The sequence below is a fragment of the Barbus barbus genome, assembly GCF_936440315.1.
Source record: "Barbus barbus genome assembly, chromosome: 50".
Classification (NCBI taxonomy): Eukaryota; Metazoa; Chordata; class Actinopteri; order Cypriniformes; family Cyprinidae; genus Barbus; species Barbus barbus.
This window is the reverse complement of record NC_136728.1, coordinates 580001-602500: the sequence shown is the minus strand read 5'-3', so window position 1 is coordinate 602500 and position 22500 is coordinate 580001. Positions and strand designations below refer to the sequence as shown.

Sequence of the window (22500 nt, the reverse complement as noted above, 5' to 3'; positions counted from 1 at the left end):
TGCTGAGGCTGGCTGATCTCTGTGTGTGTGAGTGTGTGTGTGTGTGTCCTGAGGCTGGCTGATCTCTGTGTGTGTGAGTGTGTGTGTCCTGAGGCTGGCTGATCTCTGTGTGTGTGAGTGTGTGTGTGTCCTGAGGCTGGCTGATCTCTGTGTGTGTGAGTGTGTGTGTGTGTGTGTGTGTGTGTCCTGAGGCTGGCTGATCTCTGTGTGTGTGAGTGTGTGTGTGTGCTGAGGCTGGCTGATCTCTGTGTGTGTGAGTGTGTGTGTGTGTGTCCTGAGGCTGGCTGATCTCTGTGTGTGTGAGTGTGTGTGTGTGTGTCCTGAGGCTGGCTGATCTCTGTGTGTGTGAGTGTGTGTGTGTCCTGAGGCTGGCTGATCTCTGTGTGTGTGTGTGAGTGTGTGTGTGTCCTGAGGCTGGCTGATCTCTGTGTGTGTGAGTGTGTGTCCTGAGGCTGGCTGATCTCTGTGTGTGTGAGTGTGTGTGTGTGCTGAGGCTGGCTGATCTCTGTGTGTGTGAGTGTGTGTGTGTGCTGAGGCTGGCTGATCTCTGTGTGTGTGAGTGTGTGTGTGTGTGTGTGAGAGTGTGTGTGAGTCCTGAGGCTGGCTGATCTCTGTGTGTGTGAGTGTGTGTGTGTCCTGAGGCTGGCTGATCTCTGTGTGTGAGTGTGTGTGTGTGTCCTGAGGCTGGCTGATCTCTGTGTGTGTGAGTGTGTGTGTGTCCTGAGGCTGGCTGATCTCTGTGTGTGTGAGTGTGTGTGTGTGTCCTGAGGCTGGCTGATCTCTGTGTGTGTGAGTGTGTGTGTGTCCTGAGGCTGGCTGATCTCTGTGTGTGTGTGTGTGAGTGTGTGTCCTGAGGCTGGCTGATCTCTGTGTGTGTGAGTGTGTGTGTGTCCTGAGGCTGGCTGATCTCTGTGTGTGTGAGTGTGTGTGTCCTGAGGCTGGCTGATCTCTGTGTGTGTGAGTGTGTGTGTGTCCTGAGGCTGGCTGATCTCTGTGTGTGTGAGTGTGTGTGTGTGTGTGTCCTGAGGCTGGCTGATCTCTGTGTGTGTGAGTGTGTGTGTGTGCTGAGGCTGGCTGATCTCTGTGTGTGTGAGTGTGTGTGTGTGTCCTGAGGCTGGCTGATCTCTGTGTGTGTGAGTGTGTGTGTGTGTCCTGAGGCTGGCTGATCTCTGTGTGTGTGAGTGTGTGTGTGTGTCCTGAGGCTGGCTGATCTCTGTGTGTGTGAGTGTGTGTCCTGAGGCTGGCTGATCTCTGTGTGTGTGAGTGTGAGTGTGTGTGTGTGCTGAGGCTGGCTGATCTCTGTGTGTGTGAGTGTGTGTGTGTGCTGAGGCTGGCTGATCTCTGTGTGTGTGAGTGTGTGTGTGTGCTGAGGCTGGCTGATCTCTGTGTGTGTGTGTGAGTGTGTGTGTGTGTGTGTGTGTCCTGAGGCTGGCTGATCTCTGTGTGTGTGAGTGTGTGTGTGTGTCCTGAGGCTGGCTGATCTCTGTGTGTGTGAGTGTGTGTGTGTCCTGAGGCTGGCTGATCTCTGTGTGTGTGTGTGAGTGTGTGTCCTGAGGCTGGCTGATCTCTGTGTGTGTGAGTGTGTGTGTGTGTGTGTCCTGAGGCTGGCTGATCTCTGTGTGTGTGAGTGTGTGTGTGTGCTGAGGCTGGCTGATCTCTGTGTGTGTGAGTGTGTGTGTGTGTCCTGAGGCTGGCTGATCTCTGTGTGTGTGAGTGTGTGTGTGTGTCCTGAGGCTGGCTGATCTCTGTGTGTGTGAGTGTGTGTGTGTGTGTGTCCTGAGGCTGGCTGATCTCTGTGTGTGTGAGTGTGTGTGTGTGTGTCCTGAGGCTGGCTGATCTCTGTGTGTGTGTGTGTGTGTGTGCTGAGGCTGGCTGATCTCTGTGTGTGTGAGTGTGTGTGTGTGTGTGCTGAGGCTGGCTGATCTCTGTGTGTGTGTGTGTGAGTGTGTGTGTGTGCTGAGGCTGGCTGATCTCTGTGTGTGTGAGTGTGTGTGTGTGTGTCCTGAGGCTGGCTGATCTCTGTGTGTGTGAGTGTGTGTGTGTGTCCTGAGGCTGGCTGATCTCTGTGTGTGTGAGTGTGTGTGTGTCCTGAGGCTGGCTGATCTCTGTGTGTGTGAGTGTGTGTGTGTGTGTGTGTGTCCTGAGGCTGGCTGATCTCTGTGTGTGTGAGTGTGTGTGTGTGTCCTGAGGCTGGCTGATCTCTGTGTGTGTGAGTGTGTGTGTGTCCTGAGGCTGGCTGATCTCTGTGTGTGTGAGTGTGTGTGTGTCCTGAGGCTGGCTGATCTCTGTGTGTGTGAGTGTGTGTGTGTCCTGAGGCTGGCTGATCTCTGTGTGTGTGAGTGTGTGTGTCCTGAGGCTGGCTGATCTCTGTGTGTGTGAGTGTGTCCTGAGGCTGGCTGATCTCTGTGTGTGTGAGTGTGTGTGTGTGTCCTGAGGCTGGCTGATCTCTGTGTGTGTGAGTGTGTGTGTGTCCTGAGGCTGGCTGATCTCTGTGTGTGTGTGTCCTGAGGCTGGCTGATCTCTGTGTGTGTGAGTGTGTGTGTGTCCTGAGGCTGGCTGATCTCTGTGTGTGTGAGTGTGTGTGTGTCCTGAGGCTGGCTGATCTCTGTGTGTGTGTGTGTGTGTGTGTCCTGAGGCTGGCTGATCTCTGTGTGTGTGAGTGTGTGTGTGTCCTGAGGCTGGCTGATCTCTGTGTGTGTGAGTGTGTGTGTCCTGAGGCTGGCTGATCTCTGTGTGTGTGAGTGTGTCCTGAGGCTGGCTGATCTCTGTGTGTGTGAGTGTGTGTGTGTGTCCTGAGGCTGGCTGATCTCTGTGTGTGTGAGTGTGTGTGTGTCCTGAGGCTGGCTGATCTCTGTGTGTGTGTGTCCTGAGGCTGGCTGATCTCTGTGTGTGTGAGTGTGTGTGTGTCCTGAGGCTGGCTGATCTCTGTGTGTGTGAGTGTGTGTGTGTCCTGAGGCTGGCTGATCTCTGTGTGTGTGAGTGTGTGTGTCCTGAGGCTGGCTGATCTCTGTGTGTGTGAGTGTGTCCTGAGGCTGGCTGATCTCTGTGTGTGTGAGTGTGTGTGTGTGTCCTGAGGCTGGCTGATCTCTGTGTGTGTGAGTGTGTGTGTGTCCTGAGGCTGGCTGATCTCTGTGTGTGTGTGTCCTGAGGCTGGCTGATCTCTGTGTGTGTGAGTGTGTGTGTGTCCTGAGGCTGGCTGATCTCTGTGTGTGTGAGTGTGTGTGTGTCCTGAGGCTGGCTGATCTCTGTGTGTGTGTGTGTGTGTGTGTCCTGAGGCTGGCTGATCTCTGTGTGTGTGAGTGTGTGTGTGTCCTGAGGCTGGCTGATCTCTGTGTGTGAGTGTGTGTGTGTCCTGAGGCTGGCTGATCTCTGTGTGTGTGAGTGTGTGTGTGTCCTGAGGCTGGCTGATCTCTGTGTGTGTGAGCTCAGTCAGTCTCAGCACCAGCTGAAGGAGGGGACTCTTACTTACGCTCAGCTCTTGGTGTTTTAGGGCTTTGTAATGGTATGTGTTGGGGTCGCTTGTTTTTAGGTGTTTCCATAATTTCAGGGCTCTTTTTTGAATGTTTAGAAGCAGAGGGTATTGGCCTAATTCTGCTCTGCATCCGTTGTTTGGAGTTTTTCTTTGAACTTTAAGTATTCTTTTACAGAAATCTAGATGTAGAGTTTCGATCGGGTGTTTTTCCCAATTTAAGAAGTCAAATTTTATAGAAGGACCCCACACTTCACTGCCATATAAAACAATTGGTTCAATTATAGATCTGAAAAGTTTGAGCCAGATTTGGATTGGGATGTCGATTTTAATGGATCTTTTTATGGCATAGAAAGCCCTTTGAGCTTTCTCTTTGAGTTCATTCACAGCCAAAGCAAAGTTACCGGTTGGAGTTATTTTCAGGCCGAGGTAAGAGTATGTTTTTGTGGTTTCAATGGTTCTGTGTGATAGTGTGAATGTGTGTGTTGGTCCCTGAGATCTGGAGCGTTTCTGGAACATCATTACTCTAGTTTTTTGGAGGTTGACCGTCAGGGCCCAGGTCTGACAGTAATCCTCCAGCAGATTCAGGCTGTCCTGAAGCCCCTCTGCAGTGGGCGACAGGAGGACCAGGTCATCTGCGTAGAGAAGACACTTTATCTCTGTGTCGTGTAGAGTGAGACCTTGAAAGGGGGCGTGTTCTAATGTGTTGGCCAATTGGTTGATGTAGATGTTGAAGAGGGCAGGGCTTAAACTGCATCCCTGTCTCACTCCACGCCCCTGGGGGAAGAATTCGGTTCTTTGGTTCCCAGTTTTAACCGCACAATGGCTGGCTGTGTACATTGATTTGATCAAATCATAGAATTTTCCCCCTATTCCACATTCTCTCTCTCTCTTGCGCATGTGCGTGTTTGGCGTGGTGAGGTTTGATTGATCTTTAAATATTTCTCTTTTTTTCCATACTTTATGGGGTTCTTTTTCTCACCGTAGTTTAAAATTAATTGTGAAGTAGTAAGAACTTGTTTTTTATTTTGGTTGCATCCATTCGTGGACGATAAACATGGCCTCGCCTTCTAATGAGGGAACGCCGGTTTTCTCCATTGGAAATGGTTGCAAATGTTTTCCCGATCAAATTTGTACGGTGGAGGGCAAAAATTCCCGAAATAATCCGATGTGTACAGCTCCGTCTTTCTTTTCTCTGCGCTCACAGCTTCGGCAGATTCTCTCACTAACTGAGACTTGCAAGCGTGAGGGAGAGGGCGGGGCCTCCTTGTAGCCAATCAAATGAGGCTCTGGCTGACTCTCCATTTAATCTGATTGGTTCAAAGAAACACATCATTCGCCAAGACCTTTATCTTCATTTAGTTCGGGAACGTTCTGTACTGGAGTAATATTAACCGCAGCCGAGAGATTGAGTGAAGTAAACACTACCAGCCTCCATGTGTCTGCAGGTTAAAAACAAGATCTTTCTTGCATTAATTATAAGAGAACTGTATTATTATGGACCGGTCATAATGTCCTCTTGAGTGTCTGCAGTCAACAAGAAGTGTGCCAGGTCTGATAAAAGACCTAAATTCTGCTTCAGAACACAAATTAAGATATTTGTGATGAAATCTGTGAGCTTTCTGACCCTCCATAGACAGCAAGGGTCCTACCACATGGACTATTTTAATGATGTCCTGACTGCCTTTCTTGATTGTGTTCGGATCCTTGCTGTCTACGCAGGGTCAGAGAGCTCACGGATTTCATCACAAATATCTTAATTTGTGTTCTTGTCTTACAGGTTTGGAACAACATGAGGGTTAATGACAGTTGTCATTTTTGTGTGAACTATCCCTTTAAGAAATACGAGAACAGCTGAAATGAGATGTATTTGTTTATTATAGACATTAAAACGTGATCATGTCTGCTGTGTTTGTGAGGGGCAAACGAGTAATCAGTGCTGTTATTAGCTGCCAGTAAACGAGTGTTGAGTGTCTCCTGCAGCTGGACCCAGAGATCTCTCATGAGACGCCGGTCACCTTCCTCTTCTCAAAGGACTGCGCATGAAAATAAAACCTGACTGCCTTCCAAACCAGTCAGCTGCGAGTCGAGAGGCAGGAGAAAACCACTCCGCTTTTGCTAATAATTACATTTATTATCAATCTTATATCCTTAATCCATTACACAAGGACATATTTCTAATTTTCAACTTTTAAATATATACATTCACTGCCATAATTAATCAAAAACACTGGAAACGGTAATTTTGTGAATTATTGCAGTTGCTAATATTGTTTTCATATCTTAATATAAGTGTAATGTATTTCTGTGACGCAGCGCTGAATCTCCAGCATCATTACTGCAGTCTTCAGTGTCACATGATCTTCAGAAATCAGAATAATATACTGATTTATTATCAGTGTTGAAACAGTTGTGCTGCTTCATATTGGTTTTTGGAAAGTGATAACTTTTTTTTGATGATGAATAAAGTTAAAAAGAGCAGCATTTGTTTAAAATAGTAAAGACTAATATTGTTAGTCACCTTTTATCCATTTAACATCCCTCCTGAATAAAAGTATTCATTTAAGAAAAAATACTTTTGAATAGTAGTGTAACAATTTCTATTCTGATTAAACAGTTCTTTGACTTTTTATTCCAAGTATCCTAAAACAATATCAGAGGGATATGAAGCATAATAAAGCAGCATAGAATGATTTCTGAAGAGTAATAATGCTGAAAATCACAGACATAAATTACAGTTTAATCAAATAGAAAATCATTTTAAATGGCAATATTTCACAAAACTTTTTTTCTGTATTTTTGATCAAATAGATACAGCCTTGATGAGCAGAAGAGACTTCTTTAAAAAAAAAGATGAAAAATCTTAACGATCCCAAACTTTTGATGAATAAAACCCAAATCTTGAGTGGTCTTGGACATGTGATTCAGTGCTTTAATACAGGCAGATGTTTTCTTCTCAAACGTCTGCAGCTGGAGTGCCTTGTACATGTGTTTGAATTCATGACGTTCCTCAAGAATCTGCTGATCGTCATCATGAGAGTGAACTGACCCCGGCTCTGTGCGTCTCGTGTGATTGGCAGATGTCACAGACATTAGAGTTAGTCCGAAACGCTGGATCAAAGTCCAGACTTCAGCGTTTGTCTGCTAAACTGGGCTGGACGGATGTGCTCTGTCATCTCTAAACCTCCTCTCTAGCTTCCGTGTTTCTGCGTGAGGATCAAACCGTGCTCGGTGAGCTCACGGTGCTCCTGTGAGAGCGTCTCTCGGAGCGGGGCTGATGGGATCACTGGTTTGTGTCCAGCACACAGCTGATGTGGGATGTGGACGCGTCCGGAGCGGCAGGAACGCCGCTGCCCTGCAGGAGAGGATGCACCATGGACATGTGCACGTTCAGATTGTGTGCCTTCTCGAAGCGCTTGCTGCAGATCACACAGGCGAACTCCAGGTCCGCCTCCGCCTTGTGCTTGGTCATGTGATACTTGAGCGAGGCCCGCTGGCGGCACTGGAAGCCGCACACCTCGCACCTGAAACACAGACACAGTGAGCGGTGCTCCGAGACACCGTCGGCAGCGCAGCGGCTCATACTCACTGCAGCGGTTTGGCTCCGGAGTGACGCATCTGATGCACCGACAGATGCTTCCTCTGCTTGAACGTCTGGCCGCACTGGTCACAGATGTAGTTCCTCACCTCTGTCAACAGCACAACACTCGCTCTTAGCAATCTGTGGTGCAGCTTTAATCAGGGGTTCTGCACAAGCTTTAAGACTTCAAGGCCTGGTTTCACAGACAGGGCTTAGACTAACCAGGATTAGGCCAGACGTTCAATTAGGACATTTGAGTCATTTTTATAAGTGTGCCTTAGACAAAACATTGCTGGGGTGCATCTTGAGACCAAACAAACACACTGGCATGTTTTAAGATCAGTCAGTGCAAGTTTCTTTCAGTTGAAACAGCTCAGACTTTTCGTCTAGGACTAGGCTTAAGCCTTGTCTGTGAAACCTGGGGAATGACCTTTAAGACCTGCACAAATAAAATTAATAGCACATGAGCAGGGGAGGGTGATATCTATAATAACATATATTAAAACTGTAAAAAGCATGATTTACGGTTCAGATACAAGTTTTCACAAAAACAGTTTTAAAAAATGATACACTTTAAATTTCAGCCTTTAAACATGAAAATATCAATTATTTTAAACAATTTTCAATAAATTATATGAATTATATAACAGTGAAATGTATTTATATGTTTAGATTTTTATTGTGAGTTCTCTTCTTCTGGATCCAGCAGTTCTGTGTTTGCAGGGTAAAACACGGCTGGATTTTCACATTGGTCTGAACAAAAACAACATGGGACCCTGCAGCACAAAACCAGAAATTTAAGACTTTGAAATCAAAAATAAGACTTTTTAAGGACCCGCAGGAACCCTGTTTGATGGCATTATACTCCAGGAAATGACATCACGAGTGGTAGGAAATCACAAACATCAGTAAGTATTATCAATAGATGTGGCTCAAAGTGGGGTCCACGGGACTATTGTAGGGCCCTGTGATTTCTGGAATCCAGTCCTGTATAAAGTGCATTGTCACAGAAATTGTGGATGAATAAATGAAAAGTGGAGCCTTACACATGGAATCGTGATATAGACTAGTGTCAAGAAGACGTGTGGATCTGTCTACGACCGTCTCATGAACTTCATTTGTTGAAATTTTGACTTGCAGTCGAGGAATTAGCAGAGACGGAGCGGGACTTGAGTTTGGGCACAGGCGTGACGACGGGCGTGCTCTTCGAGTCTTGACCATTTAAAGTGAAAGAGAACTCAATCCAGTACTTGCACGCTCTCTTCTAGATCATTTTTGCACGTAAACGGCCAAATACATACCAATAGTCACAACGCCTGTCTTGATTGTTCACGGAGACACGGTTGCTTTATATTAAACATGGTCAGTATATAGGCTAATAAGTGAATGTAAACTGTTGAGAAGCTAAACGCACGTCTAACAGTATATTCAATCCATGCATGAGCAGTCTAAGTAAACCTGCAGCTGCTGTCATTAGTTTATTCACACAGTGAAGAATATCCAGTCTTATTTTACAGTTCAGCAGATGATTCATTTTCTTTAGGAATTCTGTACCTAAATATTAGAGTTAGACATACCTGAAAAAAACAAAGTACTATTTTCATTTGTATCTTGTTTTTTTGTTGCTATTGCTTGTCATTTATTTATTTGTTCTTACTGTATTACTTACTGTTTACTTGTTTTTTCTGTTGTTAAAATAAGTTAAATTCTGAGTTCTTGGGTGGGGTCCATGGGAAATAGTCCTGCCACCACAGCTGGGGAAAACCCTAGAGCATTGGTCGCAAACTCAATTCCTGGAGGGCATAGTTCAGCTCAACCAGCTCCAAATCACACCTGCTTGGAAGGCCCTAGTGATCCTGAAGAGCTTGATTAGCTGGATCAGGTGTGTTTGATTAGGGTTGCAGAGCTGTGGCCCTCCAGGAATTGAGTTGAAGGGTCCGGCGTTACCTGTGTGGATGAGTTTGACGTGTCTCTGCAGGTATCTGTCGATCATGAAGACCTTGTTGCAGCCGGGATGTGGACAAGGCCTCTCCCGCACCTCCTCGTGATGCTCCTTGATGTGTTTCTGAGGCGGGACACATTCAGTGAGTTCACCTCTTAATGTCAGTCGACAGGTGTTTCAGGAGACGCTCAGTACCTTCATGCCGTCGGCTCCTCTGTAGACAGCCGTACAGCCCTGATGAGGACACTTGTAGATGGTGGGCAGCTCCTCTCTACATGACACACAATCACTCAATATGAGACGCCATCTTCGGCTTCTTATGGATTTGATTCATGTGAATCACTTGACTACTGTTAGTGAACAGTTAAACGTGCTAAACGCTCACACTGATGACAAAAGCATTTTGAACAACCTTACGTGAATCTGTGTAGAGAAGGAGAGATGTGTAATAAAGCGACATTTAAGGTCATTTTACCGCTCGGCCTTGTTGTTCTTCCAGCCAGGCTTGGGTCCAGGTTTCCTCCTGGCTTTGGGTTCCAGCGTCTTGGCCACTTTGCTCTTTGAGGAACTGAGACAACTGAAAGAATGTAAAATCTTTTAATTCTTCCTGATAAATCTGCCGTCTGTCTTCAGAAATGGAAATTCATATGGACGTGAATGTATTAGACCTATCCTGTGCACATGTGTGAATTCTGCTCTCATGATCCAGCATGCTTCCTGGAAGTTCAGTCACTTAGCAAGTTTCACACTAATTTAGATCATCATTTGTGGGTTCTGGAGCTACTTTGGCAGCTAAACTGTCAATTGTGTGTATTTACCGCTTGTCAGTGTTCAGATCTGAGCTGTCCTCAGATGAGCCACTCTTCCTCCTGTCCTCACACTCCTCATCACTCAACAGGTTCCTGAAAACATTGACTCAGAATGTCTGCTTCACCAACAGATCTTATGGGGTTTTTTGCGAAGTTCATGGGAATCTGGGGGTTTAATGTGTGTGAACTACCTGTCTGAGAGATCACTGTCCGCATCATCTGCGTCCATCAGCAGTGGTGCTACTGTAGTGGCCGTCTCCTCACAGGACTGCATGTCTGAAATATGAACAACACTCGTTACATGCAGAAGATACAGCACAAGCACACATGCTGTCTCTTTGAACAGAAGATGCTATGCAACCTTAAAAAATAAACTGTCTTGACAGGACTGCAGGGTTACAAACAACTGGCGACTCGTGCTTCTAGTACAACTGGATCATAGTGCTGCCGTTGACACCATGGATCACAACATTCTCTCGGATAGGCAGGAGAATTTCATTGACATTTCATTGTTAGCTGGCATTAGCATTGTTTAGGTCATATTTATATGACCAGTAACAAATTACATAAATGTAGAAATGTCTTATCAATTACATGTTAAGTATGGTGTGCCACAGAGCTCAGTGTTAGGACCTCTCTGCTTTTCTCAGATTATCAGAAAACATGGAAATTGTTTTCATTATTATACCAACGATACTCAGATTTATATTTCCTCAAGACAATGAAATTTACAAATGTTCAATTAACAGATTGCATTAACAATATCATAGAGTGGATGACTATTAACCCATTTAACCCCACCGGTCCCGATAGTGTCCGTAAAGAAGGTTTTCATTTATAAAGCTCTAAAAATCTTACTGACTGGTGTTTTAGTGCATTTCCTGCCAATATGGAAAAAATAAAGGGTCTCATTTAAATATGTGCAGTGTCACATGGTTAGTGCAAATTGTCACATGACCAGAGCAGTTTATTTCCTGTTTGCACCATGAGATGACGACGACTGCATTAAGGCGCCAAAAACAAAAGGCTAGAAAAGTATGTTAACAAAGATATGACAAAGATTTTTGGTCCACAATCTTTAAGGTGTCTAGTATTAATATATGAAGTTACATATATTCAGTTTTGTTGAGTGTGGTCATAGAATGAGTAGACATGTTGATGGTCACAATAATAACCGGTGGGATAAAAGTGCATTTAGGTATACATAGAAATCCAGTTGCAAGTGTTAGTGAAGGTTGCACTAAAATGTTACAATGACAAAATATTGAACTAAATTAAAAGTTACAATAAGTTACAATACTGATGTAATTCTGGTAGCACTAATATAAAAATTTGATATATGTTACACTAAAGTAACAATTTTGAAATGCTGATGGTTGTATCTTTGTCATATATATATCAATTATGACTTCAGAAATATGCTAATTCAGTATACACATTTATCCCACCAGTCACAATTATGACTGACCATAAAACACAATTTTTAACACTTTTCCAAAAAAACAAAGATCATTTCAAAGGGTTACTGATGACGCATCATTTGGATATTTTCATTTCTGGGAAACATGTGGGATTAAACGGATTAAACTTCCTTCTACTGAATTCTGATCAAACAGACCACTTAATTATTGAACTAACGACCTCTAAATTTAAGATGTTAACATCTCTTGGTGGTTGTACAGAGTTGTCAAATTGGGCAGAGAGTGACACTAACTGCTCATCTAGGTGGATGTGAACAATCAAAGGGTTTACCAGGATTCTGTGAACTTGGCAAACTATCAATTGTGTACAGTGCTGTATAAATGAAAGTGAAATCAGAGCATCATTAGTAAAATTACAAATATCTAATGTAATTCTTGATCTTTGCTGAAATGAAGTAGCACCCCCCCCCCCCAAAAAAAATCCCATACTTTGTGCGCATAATTACAAAATCTGAATTCCCCAGACTGGTTTAAAGCAGTGTTTTAGTGTGGGTTCTGGGCCCCTCACCTTCTGCAGGAGTGCTGCTGTGATTCTGAGCGGCAGCAGCTTCACCGGACCTCACCGTGTGGACGCTGCTGGCTCTGGATGCTGACTGGAGCTCGTCTTTGCTTGCCTTTGCTCTGTCGTCACTTTGAGTTTCAGCGTTCGATCCGGCCTGAGCGCTGCTGGTGTCCATCACATAAGTGTGACCGTCCACGCATCCCCAGACCACCTGCAGAGCCCCTCGGCACTGGCCCTCCAGCACCTCCTGCAGGTCAGGGCAGGAGCGGCAGGCCTCTGCGTGACTGTGAGCCCACGACACCAGGCCGTGCAGACAGCGTCTCTCTGAGGTGATGTGTGACCCTGCCCGAGAACAGACCCATCAGACAAGAACACAGCGCAGAAACTAACACACGTCTGTGAACACGTACTCACGGAATAAAGTGATGCCTTCCTGTGACGGCGAGCCCTCGCTGCTGTTCCTGACGGAGAGAACATCATTTATAGGGTCATACAAGATGCTATAAATAACAGTACTTTGTGTATTTGGTGTAATGCAACGTGTTTGTGGTTTAAGGTTCAAAAAACATTTTCCACATACTGTACATTATTGCTGCTCCTCTATGCCCCGCCTTCCTGAAACGCACTGATTTTTACAAAGCTCATCGTTCTGATTGGCCGGCTGTCCGGTGCATTGTGATTGGCTGAATACCTCAAGCATGTGACTGAGATGTTACGCCCCTTACCATATTTGGAAACACAGCGTCTCCACGACAACAATACTACAGCAGAATAAAAGGTATGCCTCCTGGGGCGTGTTTAAATGCGGTGTTTTAGGAGAGTGTGGACGAGTCTTAACTTTGAGAGAATAATTCTTGAAATTAAATCTAGTGTATTTTCAGGACCAATAAAGGTGCAGTCATTTTTTTCAGTTGCATTATTGTTTACATCATGGAATGTTTTACTAGAGCTGCACGATAAATCATTACAAAAGATGTAGTTATAGTTTGGATATAAACATTAATGTATAGCAATCAAAATAGAGCAAATGACCTTCTGAGAGTGACTGGCGCTTCATAATGTTGACTGTTAACACAATCATTCATCCAGTAATGAAACAAGTCTTTATGAGTGAGTCATTGAATCATTCATTTTAAACACTTCTTCAAAATGGTAGTATTAAATATTGTTTTATTTAAAATGTATATTTATATATAAAAACACTATAAAATAAACACTTTTAAATAGACTGCAGCAATTAATTTTTTGTTAAGTTCAGAATGGTGGAGCAGCTGGAGTGTTGACGGACTCCTAGTGAGTGAATGAATGAATGAATGAATGAAGCGTTTATATAGCGCTTTATTGTGTATTGCTGTACACCCAAAGCGCTTTACAATCATATGGGGGGGGGGTCTCTCCTCAACCACCACCAGTGTGCAGCATCCACCTGGATGATACGACGGCAGCCACAGCACAACAGCACCAGTGCGCTCACCACACACCAGATACAGGTGGAGAGCAGAGAGAGAGAGACAATCAAGTGTATTGTAATGATATATTTATTATTACAGCTAATGTTTATGGGTATAATAGGAAATCTGAAAATCATAGTCTTTTGGGGACTGTCTGGAAGACCTTTAAAGGTTGGTTGGATAAATATCCAAATGCTTACATAATAATGGGAGGGGATTTTAACATTATTCAGGATTATGCGGTAGATAAATGGCCACCATGTCGATCAAATTCAACAAATACTAACCTGAAACGTTTTATGGATAAGTATAATCTTAACGATATTTGGAGAGTTAAACACCTGAATGACTTTGCTAATCTATCCAGAATAGACTACTGGTCGATCTCTGAAGGGTTTTGTAACAATTTCCCTTACACTATCAAAGCAAGAGAAAAGTACTGCACGCAAAACATAAGGTAACGGGCGGATCTGATACCTACTGATATAAATAAAACCAATAACAGCTTACTTTCGTTAAATACACACTAAAGAAAAAAAATATAGAATAAAATCTACATGTATGTAGACTTGAATTAATTATATATTAACGAAAAAACCATGAAACAAGTTAAACCAAGTGTATTGAGAGATATAACACATTATAATACCCAAACGGGCAACAACATGCGCTTTTTCCACAGCTGGAGGCACGGCCGCACTCCGACACAGCAAACAAACATTCTCAAATCATCCCCACACATTTAACCCTCAAAACCCCAATGTCCCAATGTCCCAATGTCCTGGCCAGCAGACCGAATGTTCATTCAAGTGACATAAATTGTCCTCCGCGAGAAGAAAAAGACACAAAACCAAAAATATAAGGAGAAGCGTGACGAGAAGCCGCAGTCAATATATCCCCGTGGACTTACGCAATCTCGCCACAGTCTGTTTAGCCGATGGGAAGCTGTGGTAGTCCAGAAAACCATTGACTTGTAATCCCAAAACGATAGGGTATTAGTCCCTTTGATGAATTCTTCATGCAACTACTACACAGAGCCCGCTAAACTCAGACCGCTTCCCCGTTTGAACTCCGGAGTCCTCTCCCGACGTCACTTCCCCTCCTCCTTAAATCATATTGCATGACATAACCATGACGAGAGGACAAAACAAAAACAAATAAAAGTCCATATAATAGTCCGTGATTACACCACAGGCATCTGATACAACAGTTAGCTTTTTTTTTTTCATGTGAAAAGGAAAAACAATACAACAAAGCATGTTTATCATCACCTCAAAAAGCTGTACATAAAGGCAGAAATAGGTGACTATTACATTCCCCCCCCCCCAGCCAGCGGCTTATTGGGACCATAGAATGGTTTCAAGTCGACCACATTTACATTATCCACCTTCAGTTTATCAGTTAGCCAACGAACACGGTAGTTTACAGGACCTAGTTGTTTCTCTACCTTAACAGGCCCTGACCATTTGGGTGCAAACTTGGCAGAGAATTTAGCTGAGGCTTTAGACAGAGGATGTAACCTAACCCAGACCAGATCCCCAACTGCAAAGTGTACATCTTTGCGTCGTGCATTATAGTACCTGGCTTGTCTGGCTTTTGCCATTCCCACATGTCGTTCGACCTCCTTCAATAATAATGTATGTGAGTGCACTGTGTGGTATGTAGATGTATTGGGTGCAGGAGTCTTGTGAATAAGGCGTTCTAACGGGCCTTTAAGGCTGCGCCCCAAAGCCAGCACCGCAGGGGACACACCAGTGGTCTCATGCACGGCAGTGTTGATAGCCAACCGGAACTCAGGCAGCCACCGATCCCAGTCCTGATGATGTTCGCCTACAAAGGAGGCCATCATGGTCTTAAGGGTCCTGTTGACCCTCTCCGTAAGGTTTGTCTGGGGATGGTATGCTGTCGTGAGCTTTTGGGTAACACCCCATGATTCACACAGGCTGGATAATAAGTGACTAGTGAATTGAGGCCCCCGGTCAGACACAAGGAAGGCAGGTACCCCCCAGCGTGTAAAGATGTCATTCTTCAAGATTTGGCAGACCTTTGGTGTCTTGGCATCCTTCAATGCAAACAGTTCCACCCACTTACTAAAATAGTCGACAACCACCATTAAAACTGAATTCCGGGCTTTACTGAGAGGGAATGGCCCCATAAAGTCCACTCCTATCATCTCCCCTGGTACTTTGACTTCTGTCGATTGGAGAAAACCAGCTGGCTTTTCATTCGAACCCTTGTACTGTTGACAGACATGGCAAACTCGGACATGGGTCCAAACATCCTTGCGCACTGTGGGCCACCAGGCCACCTCCAGGATCTTCAGGAGGGTCTTCATCCTTCCTAGGTGACCTCCCAACGGACTGTCGTGGAAGTAAGCCAGAAACTCTGCAACTAAGTTAGCGGGAACAACCAACTGGTAATTAAAACCGCCATACTTAGACGGTACACCCCGGTACAACACTCCCTGCAGCTGCTGGTAATGGAGACGATCAGGTGAGTGCTGACCAATAGTGTGACCAAGATCTTGGCATAAGGGGTCTGTCTGCTGAGCTTTTCCAATGTCCTGAAGCGACTTGGGTAGGTCAGACCAGTAAGATTTTGCGACTGCCACACATACCCTCCCATCCTGTGGAAGAGGAACTCGGGACAGAGCATCAGGAACTACATTACAGCAGCCTTTTTTATAATGCACTCGGAAGGTGAATGCCTGTAGACGCAAAGTCCATCTTGTGAGCCGTGATGACGTCTTAGGACAGTTGAATGCCCAGGCCAGTGCGCTGTGGTCTGTATACACATCAAATGCCTCTCCTTCAAGGTAATGACGCCACTTTTCCACCGCCCATACAACCGCCAAGCACTCCTTTTCTGAGGTGGAGTATCTCAGCTCAGCGCCATGGAGAGCTCTTGAGGCAAATGCAATGGCTCTGTCTTCCCCCTCAATTATCTGCATCAAAACAGCCCCCAAACCCACATCACTGGAGTCACAGTGCACCTGAAAACCAGACTGTGGCTCTGGCTGAGCCAGCACTGGTGGGGACTGCAGCAACCATTTAAGATGTTCAAAAGCAACCTGACACTGCTCATTCCACTCCCACTTGACTCCTTTTTTCTTGAGGTTATTAAGAGGAGCAACAATGTCTGACAGCCGAGGAATGAACTTATGGTACCAGCCCACCAACCCCAGGAATCTCCGGAGACTTTTCAGATCTGTTGGGGCTGGGTAAGCTGTGATGGCCTCCACCTTTGCTGTTTCCATCTCCACGCCTTTACCTGAGACCACATGTCCTAGGAAGGTAAGTTGAGTTTGCATGAGGTGGCATTTTGCAACATTCAGAGTTAGGTGTGCCTGATGAAGTTTTTTAAACACTGCCTCCAAGTCACCCAGGTGCTGCTCGCGAGTCTTGGAGAAGACAATAATGTCATCTATGTAGACAAAACAGGTTCGGCCCTTCAACTCCCCCAGAACATTCTCCATCAAACGTTGAAAGGTGGCACCCGCATTTCTCAGCCCGAAAGGCATGACCTTAAATTGGAATAGGCCTAGGTGGGTGATCATAGCTGTTTTTTGTTTGCTTTCATCATCCATGGCCACCTGCCAGTACCCACTCTGAAGGTCAAGCGAGCTAAAATATTGTGCTCCGTGCATGGACTCTAAGATCTCATGAATCAGTGGCATTGGGTAAGCATCATGGTGTGTTTTGGCATTAAGTCCTCTGAAGTCCACACAGAAACGGAGCGTTCCATCCTTCTTAGGTGTCAAAACCACTGGGGAGGCCCAAGCAGAAGTGGAAGGCTCTATGACACCATTTTTGAGCATTTTCTTCATCTGTTCCTCAATAACCGCTTGCTTTTGTGGTGACACTCTATAAGCTCTCCTCCGTATTGGCAGCTCGTCAGTAGTCAAGATCTTATGTTTTACGACGTCGGTGGCACCGGTGGAATCTGTCCAAACTGTAGGCCACTTCTGCAGCAGTGGTCTAACCAGCTCAGGCTGTGCGTCAAACAGCGGAACTGGAGGAAGTTTGTTACCGACCTCATCCATCACTGCCATGTAAAAATTAATTATAGGTTCTGCATGTCTCCACCACAGGGCCTCACGACCCTTAGGCAAGAACCGATACTCTTTGCCACCTGGCATCACATATTTCCTCAGGTGGGGCTTCAAAACAATTTGGCTGGCGCACATGAAATCTAAACCCAGCAGTAAGGGCATGCAAAGCTGATCATCACTGAGTACATGTATGCTGACGGTGATATGGGCATCATGAAGGGAGAGGAGTAAGGTGGTTGTCCCTATAGCTTTACTCTCTTGGCCATTTGCCATAATGAACCTTGGAATTTCACTAGCACTCAGTGTTTCACCTGCCTTTTTTATGTTGTTCCACAGAGTTTTACTCATCAAGGAGTATGTGCACCCTGAATCAAGGACAGCATCACCACTGGAGCCTCGGATGGCTATTGGCACCACCAGGAGGGTTGGAATACCGAAAACGGTGGCCACATCCCCACCATGCCCCCGGCCTTGTCCGTGTTCAGATTTTTTGATAGGTTTTTTAGAAGAGCGGTCTGGAGGGTGGGATTGTTGTACACGACTCCAATAATCCTTAGAGTTACTCCAATCCTTCTCAATAAGCGATCCCACCTTGACCACCTGTTCCACGGTAGACACGATACCCCGAAGACCACTGGCCAGCCTTGGGTTACATGCACTAAGGATGCGCCGCACAATCTCATCTTCCTCCATATCTGGTCTCCATTTCAGACAGAGTGCCCGATGATCGTAGGCAAAATCCCGAATGCACTGGGAGGGTGACTGCACCTGTGAGCGTAGCTGATCCTCAATCTCTGTCTGGTAATCAGTAGGCAGGAAAGCCTCAAGGAAAGCACTTTTAAATTCTTCCCAGTTGGAAATCTTGCCGCGGGAAGCCAACCACCAGCTCCGTGCTGGCCCTTTAAGAACAGCATTGAGTGTGCCTACCAGCTCAAAGTCACTCAGTGGCCTGAGGGTGAGAAAGTTCTCACACTGCTCAATGAAATCAGTGACATCAGTAGACTCCCTCGACTCCCCGAACTGGGGAAACTCCATTCTAATAGGGGGTTTAGCGGTAGCTGCCCCAGATGGTGGAAGGGTGACATCCCCTTTAGACATCCCCTGATCAGCATTTGAAAAGCCCGTCGGTGTGGAGAAACTAGCTGGCCTCCACGAGGGACGTTTTCTGTTGCGAATCTTTGTTTCCAGTTCTTCACCCCACTGCTTATCTCTTCGCTTTAAGCAGTCCACCAACACCTGATCAAATCTCTGCAACTTAATGTCAACATACTCTTTAGCCTCCTTAAGCAGTGTCTCAATAGATGCCCTGAGACCCTCCTCCCTGTTGAGTGTGCTGTCATTTGAGTCTTTGAGACGGTTTTCCAAGGTCTCCATCTTTAACTGAAGTTCCTGGATTTGTTCCCCCATCGAGACTCCTTCAGCATCCTCATCCTGATCCAGCGGTGGTTGTTCTCCTGCCGGTGGATCTAGATACAGAGAGTCCAACAAGGTGGTTATTTCTGTGACACCACTTTGGTTGTGTCTAGTGGTAACGTGGCGATATGGGTCAGCTTCCTCAGAAGGGATGGGTTCTGGATCCCAATCTATAAGAGAGGCGGCACCATCTTGGGGCCCATAATTTACCACATTGGTCCCCTGCTGGCTTGGGGCAGCCATTAATGGCGTGAATAACTAAGTCAACAAGGGTGTGTAAATAATGCAATGTAGCAATAATGCAAAGTAATTAACCCGCCTTGAGTGAATGTGCAAAGACTGTGTAAAACTACATATATATGTATTGACTGAGGTAACCTTAGTAAGCTACTATATAGGCTATTTCTCCTTTTTACACTGCCTACACCATTTAACCCAACAGAAAATAAAAAGTCTCAAAAACCTGTGTGTGTTCCATTGCTATTATTATTTTCCCTCTTTCCCGCAGCATGTATCAAAAGTATTTGTAATGAAAACCCAGAATAAACAACTTAATGTTTTACAGTAGGAAAAAAACGGGTATACATTCACAACAATACCAAAACCAAAATCATCCAAGATCCCCGTACGGGCCACCAATCTGTAACAATTTCCCTTACACTATCAAAGCAAGAGAAAAGTACTGCACGCAAAACATAAGGTAACGGGCGGATCTGATACCTACTGATATAAATAAAACCAATAACAGCTTACTTTCGTTAAATACACACTAAAGAAAAAAAATATAGAATAAAATCTACATGTATGTAGACTTGAATTAATTATATATTAACGAAAAAACCATGAAACAAGTTAAACCAAGTGTATTGAGAGATATAACACATTATAATACCCAAACGGGCAACAACATGCGCTTTTTCCACAGCTGGAGGCACGGCCGCACTCCGACACAGCAAACAAACATTCTCAAATCATCCCCACACATTTAACCCTCAAAACCCCAATGTCCCAATGTCCCAATGTCCTGGCCAGCAGACCGAATGTTCATTCAAGTGACATAAATTGTCCTCCGCGAGAAGAAAAAGACACAAAACCAAAAATATAAGGAGAAGCGTGACGAGAAGCCGCAGTCAATATATCCCCGTGGACTTACGCAATCTCGCCACAGTCTGTTTAGCCGATGGGAAGCTGTGGTAGTCCAGAAAACCATTGACTTGTAATCCCAAAACGATAGGGTATTAGTCCCTTTGATGAATTCTTCATGCAACTACTACACAGAGCCCGCTAAACTCAGACCGCTTCCCCGTTTGAACTCCGGAGTCCTCTCCCGACGTCACTTCCCCTCCTCCTTAAATCATATTGCATGACATAACCATGACGAGAGGACAAAACAAAAACAAATAAAAGTCCATATAATAGTCCGTGATTACACCACAGGCATCTGATACAACAGTTAGCTTTTTTTTTTTCATGTGAAAAGGAAAAACAATACAACAAAGCATGTTTATCATCACCTCAAAAAGCTGTACATAAAGGCAGAAATAGGTGACTATTACAGTTTGACAAACATGGAGTGGAAGTAGATCCTTTACCTACTCCTTTAACAGATCATAAAGCCATCTATATAAATGTGAACCCACACTCCAAAAACCATAATGCAAATATTTCATATTGGAAACTTAATAACTCCCTCTTGCTGAATGAGGTCCAAAGGAAAGTAAAAGATTTGATGTGTAGTTTTTGGTCTACAGCTAAACTGGAAAATGCCTTTGGGTAAAACTGGGAACTCTTAAAGTTTGAAATTGAAATATATGAGAAAGTATGGTTCCTTTATGGCCAAAAGAAAACGATCTGAAGAAATGAGAATGATAACAAGAATGACACATTTGTCTCCGAGACATCCAGACTCTCTTTTAGAGGATGAAATATTAGAAATGAGTTGTCGAGTAAACGAGATGATTTGTATAAGAAAAAAGCAGAAGGTGCCTTTATTCGTTCCAGAAAGAGGTAGGGGAGCAAAATTCACATGATTTTTTTCATTTAGAAAAGCGGAATTTTGCTTGTAATACTATTAATAAATTAAATATGAATGGGGTCATAACGGATGAGCATAAAATAATTTCTCAATATTGTAGTGAATTTGATGAAGTTGTATACCTCCGGAGACGGTGTCAGCCGATGCTGCAGATTAAACCTATTAATAACTGAAAAGGAGCTGTGTGACAGACCGGTTATAATTTCTGAGCTGATGAAGCAATCAATCACTTGAGCAATCCCAGACCACCAGGTACCGACGGTTTGACATCAGAACTGTATCAATTCTTTTCCAAGCAACTGGCTGCTCCTCTTTTAGAGGTTTGTGTTGAAAGCATCAGAAACCGTGTCTTCCAGCCACTTTAACAGCAGGTTTAACTGTACGGCTCCCAGACCAAATAAGCACAGATCTATTGGCACCCGATCGGTTTATTGAATAATGATTAGAAACGGTTTAGCCAGAAGACTAAAAACTCTTTTGGATTCAGTAATTGACGAATCACAATCGGGATTCATGAAAAATCAGCACATAAATAATATACGATTAGTTTTGGACATTTGTTTTCTACAGCCATTAAGAGCCTTTATAAAAATGGCAACTGCTCTATAAAGTTATGTAATACTTCCCCTAGATGAGATATTTCTAAAGGAATTGGGCAGGGGTCCCAGTATCTCCATACCTCGTCCTCTTCTATTAAATCAAGCCCAATGAGACGCATTACTATTGTGGATAGAGAGATAAAAGCTACACAATTAGCCGAGGACACTACACTCTTTATGGTATACTTATATTTGGCTAAATGTGAGCTTATGGCCATAAAGGAATGTCTCGGTACTAACTATTATGGGGTTCCCTTAATAAATGAGGTTCAGTATCTTGGAATATTGATAACCAAAGACCAGAAAAGAAGATGCTTATTAAATTTGAATCCTATTATTGAAAAAACTAAAGAGAAATTGAATCATTGGCTTATAAGAGCAGCTTTAATTACAAAGGCAGAGGGTATTTCTAGACTCATGCAGCAATGGCTTTACGTCTTGATAAAAAGCTATGTAAACAAATGGACAAAATACCGATCGACTTTATTTGGACAAATAAAATACATTACATAAAGAAGACTGTTATTATGAACTCATATGAACACGTGTTAGCCGTTGCAACATTAACTAATACATGTAAGGTTAACTGGCTAAAACAAACTGTTAGAAATCCTAATTCTATTTGCTGTTTTATTCCCTCCTGTACTCTCTCAACTAATAGCTGTAGTTATAATATTGAGAAAATACCAGCGAAACTAGCAGAACTTCCCCGTCAGGCCTTGTTATCATGGTCTTTGAGCCACAAGCACAATTTTCTCCTCATAGGTACTGTATATGGAACAATAAGGACATATTCTAGAAACACAAATGGCGTTTTCTGAAGCACTGGTTTGATAATGGCATATAAATGGTTTTCTTTTTCCTTTTGGGGAATTCTAAGAGTCCTGTAACACTATGCCAGGGCTTTTGGGGCTATTTCTCCTGAAGTGTGTCAGACCACAGTGCTCTCTGCCTAATAAAAGAACTTCTTACGCAGGTAACATGCGTTTTCTCTGAAGTCACACAGCAGTTCTGACCGGAAGAGCTTCATTTCAACCAGACATGGTGTTTCTGCCTTATGTTTATTCATATTGGAATCACCTGGCAGGACATATCATTTGGAAAAGGTTTGGTAATACCTAATCATTATTTAATTACCAACAAGGAAAAGGAAGTATCATTTAAAGTT

The 22500-nt window shown here is 44.2% G+C and overlaps 1 protein-coding gene across 1 annotated transcript in view; it reads right to left on the bottom strand.

The window, feature by feature from the left end:
- Nucleotides 1-5325: 5325 nt before the first annotated feature.
- Nucleotides 5326-22500, bottom strand: part of LOC306868546 (zinc finger protein 276-like) — a 24421-nt gene continuing 7246 nt past the window's right edge. The window contains exons 3-11 of the mRNA XM_079414780.1: nt 12198-12244; nt 11790-12125; nt 9992-10076; nt 9810-9893; nt 9467-9568; nt 9187-9262; nt 8997-9114; nt 7059-7158; nt 5326-6993 (exon numbers count right to left, since the gene is read on the bottom strand). Coding sequence (XP_079270906.1) covers nt 6753-6993; nt 7059-7158; nt 8997-9114; nt 9187-9262; nt 9467-9568; nt 9810-9893; nt 9992-10076; nt 11790-12125; nt 12198-12244 — 1189 coding nt within the window. The 3' untranslated portion in view covers nt 5326-6752. The remainder of the gene's footprint in view (nt 6994-7058; nt 7159-8996; nt 9115-9186; nt 9263-9466; nt 9569-9809; nt 9894-9991; nt 10077-11789; nt 12126-12197; nt 12245-22500) is intronic.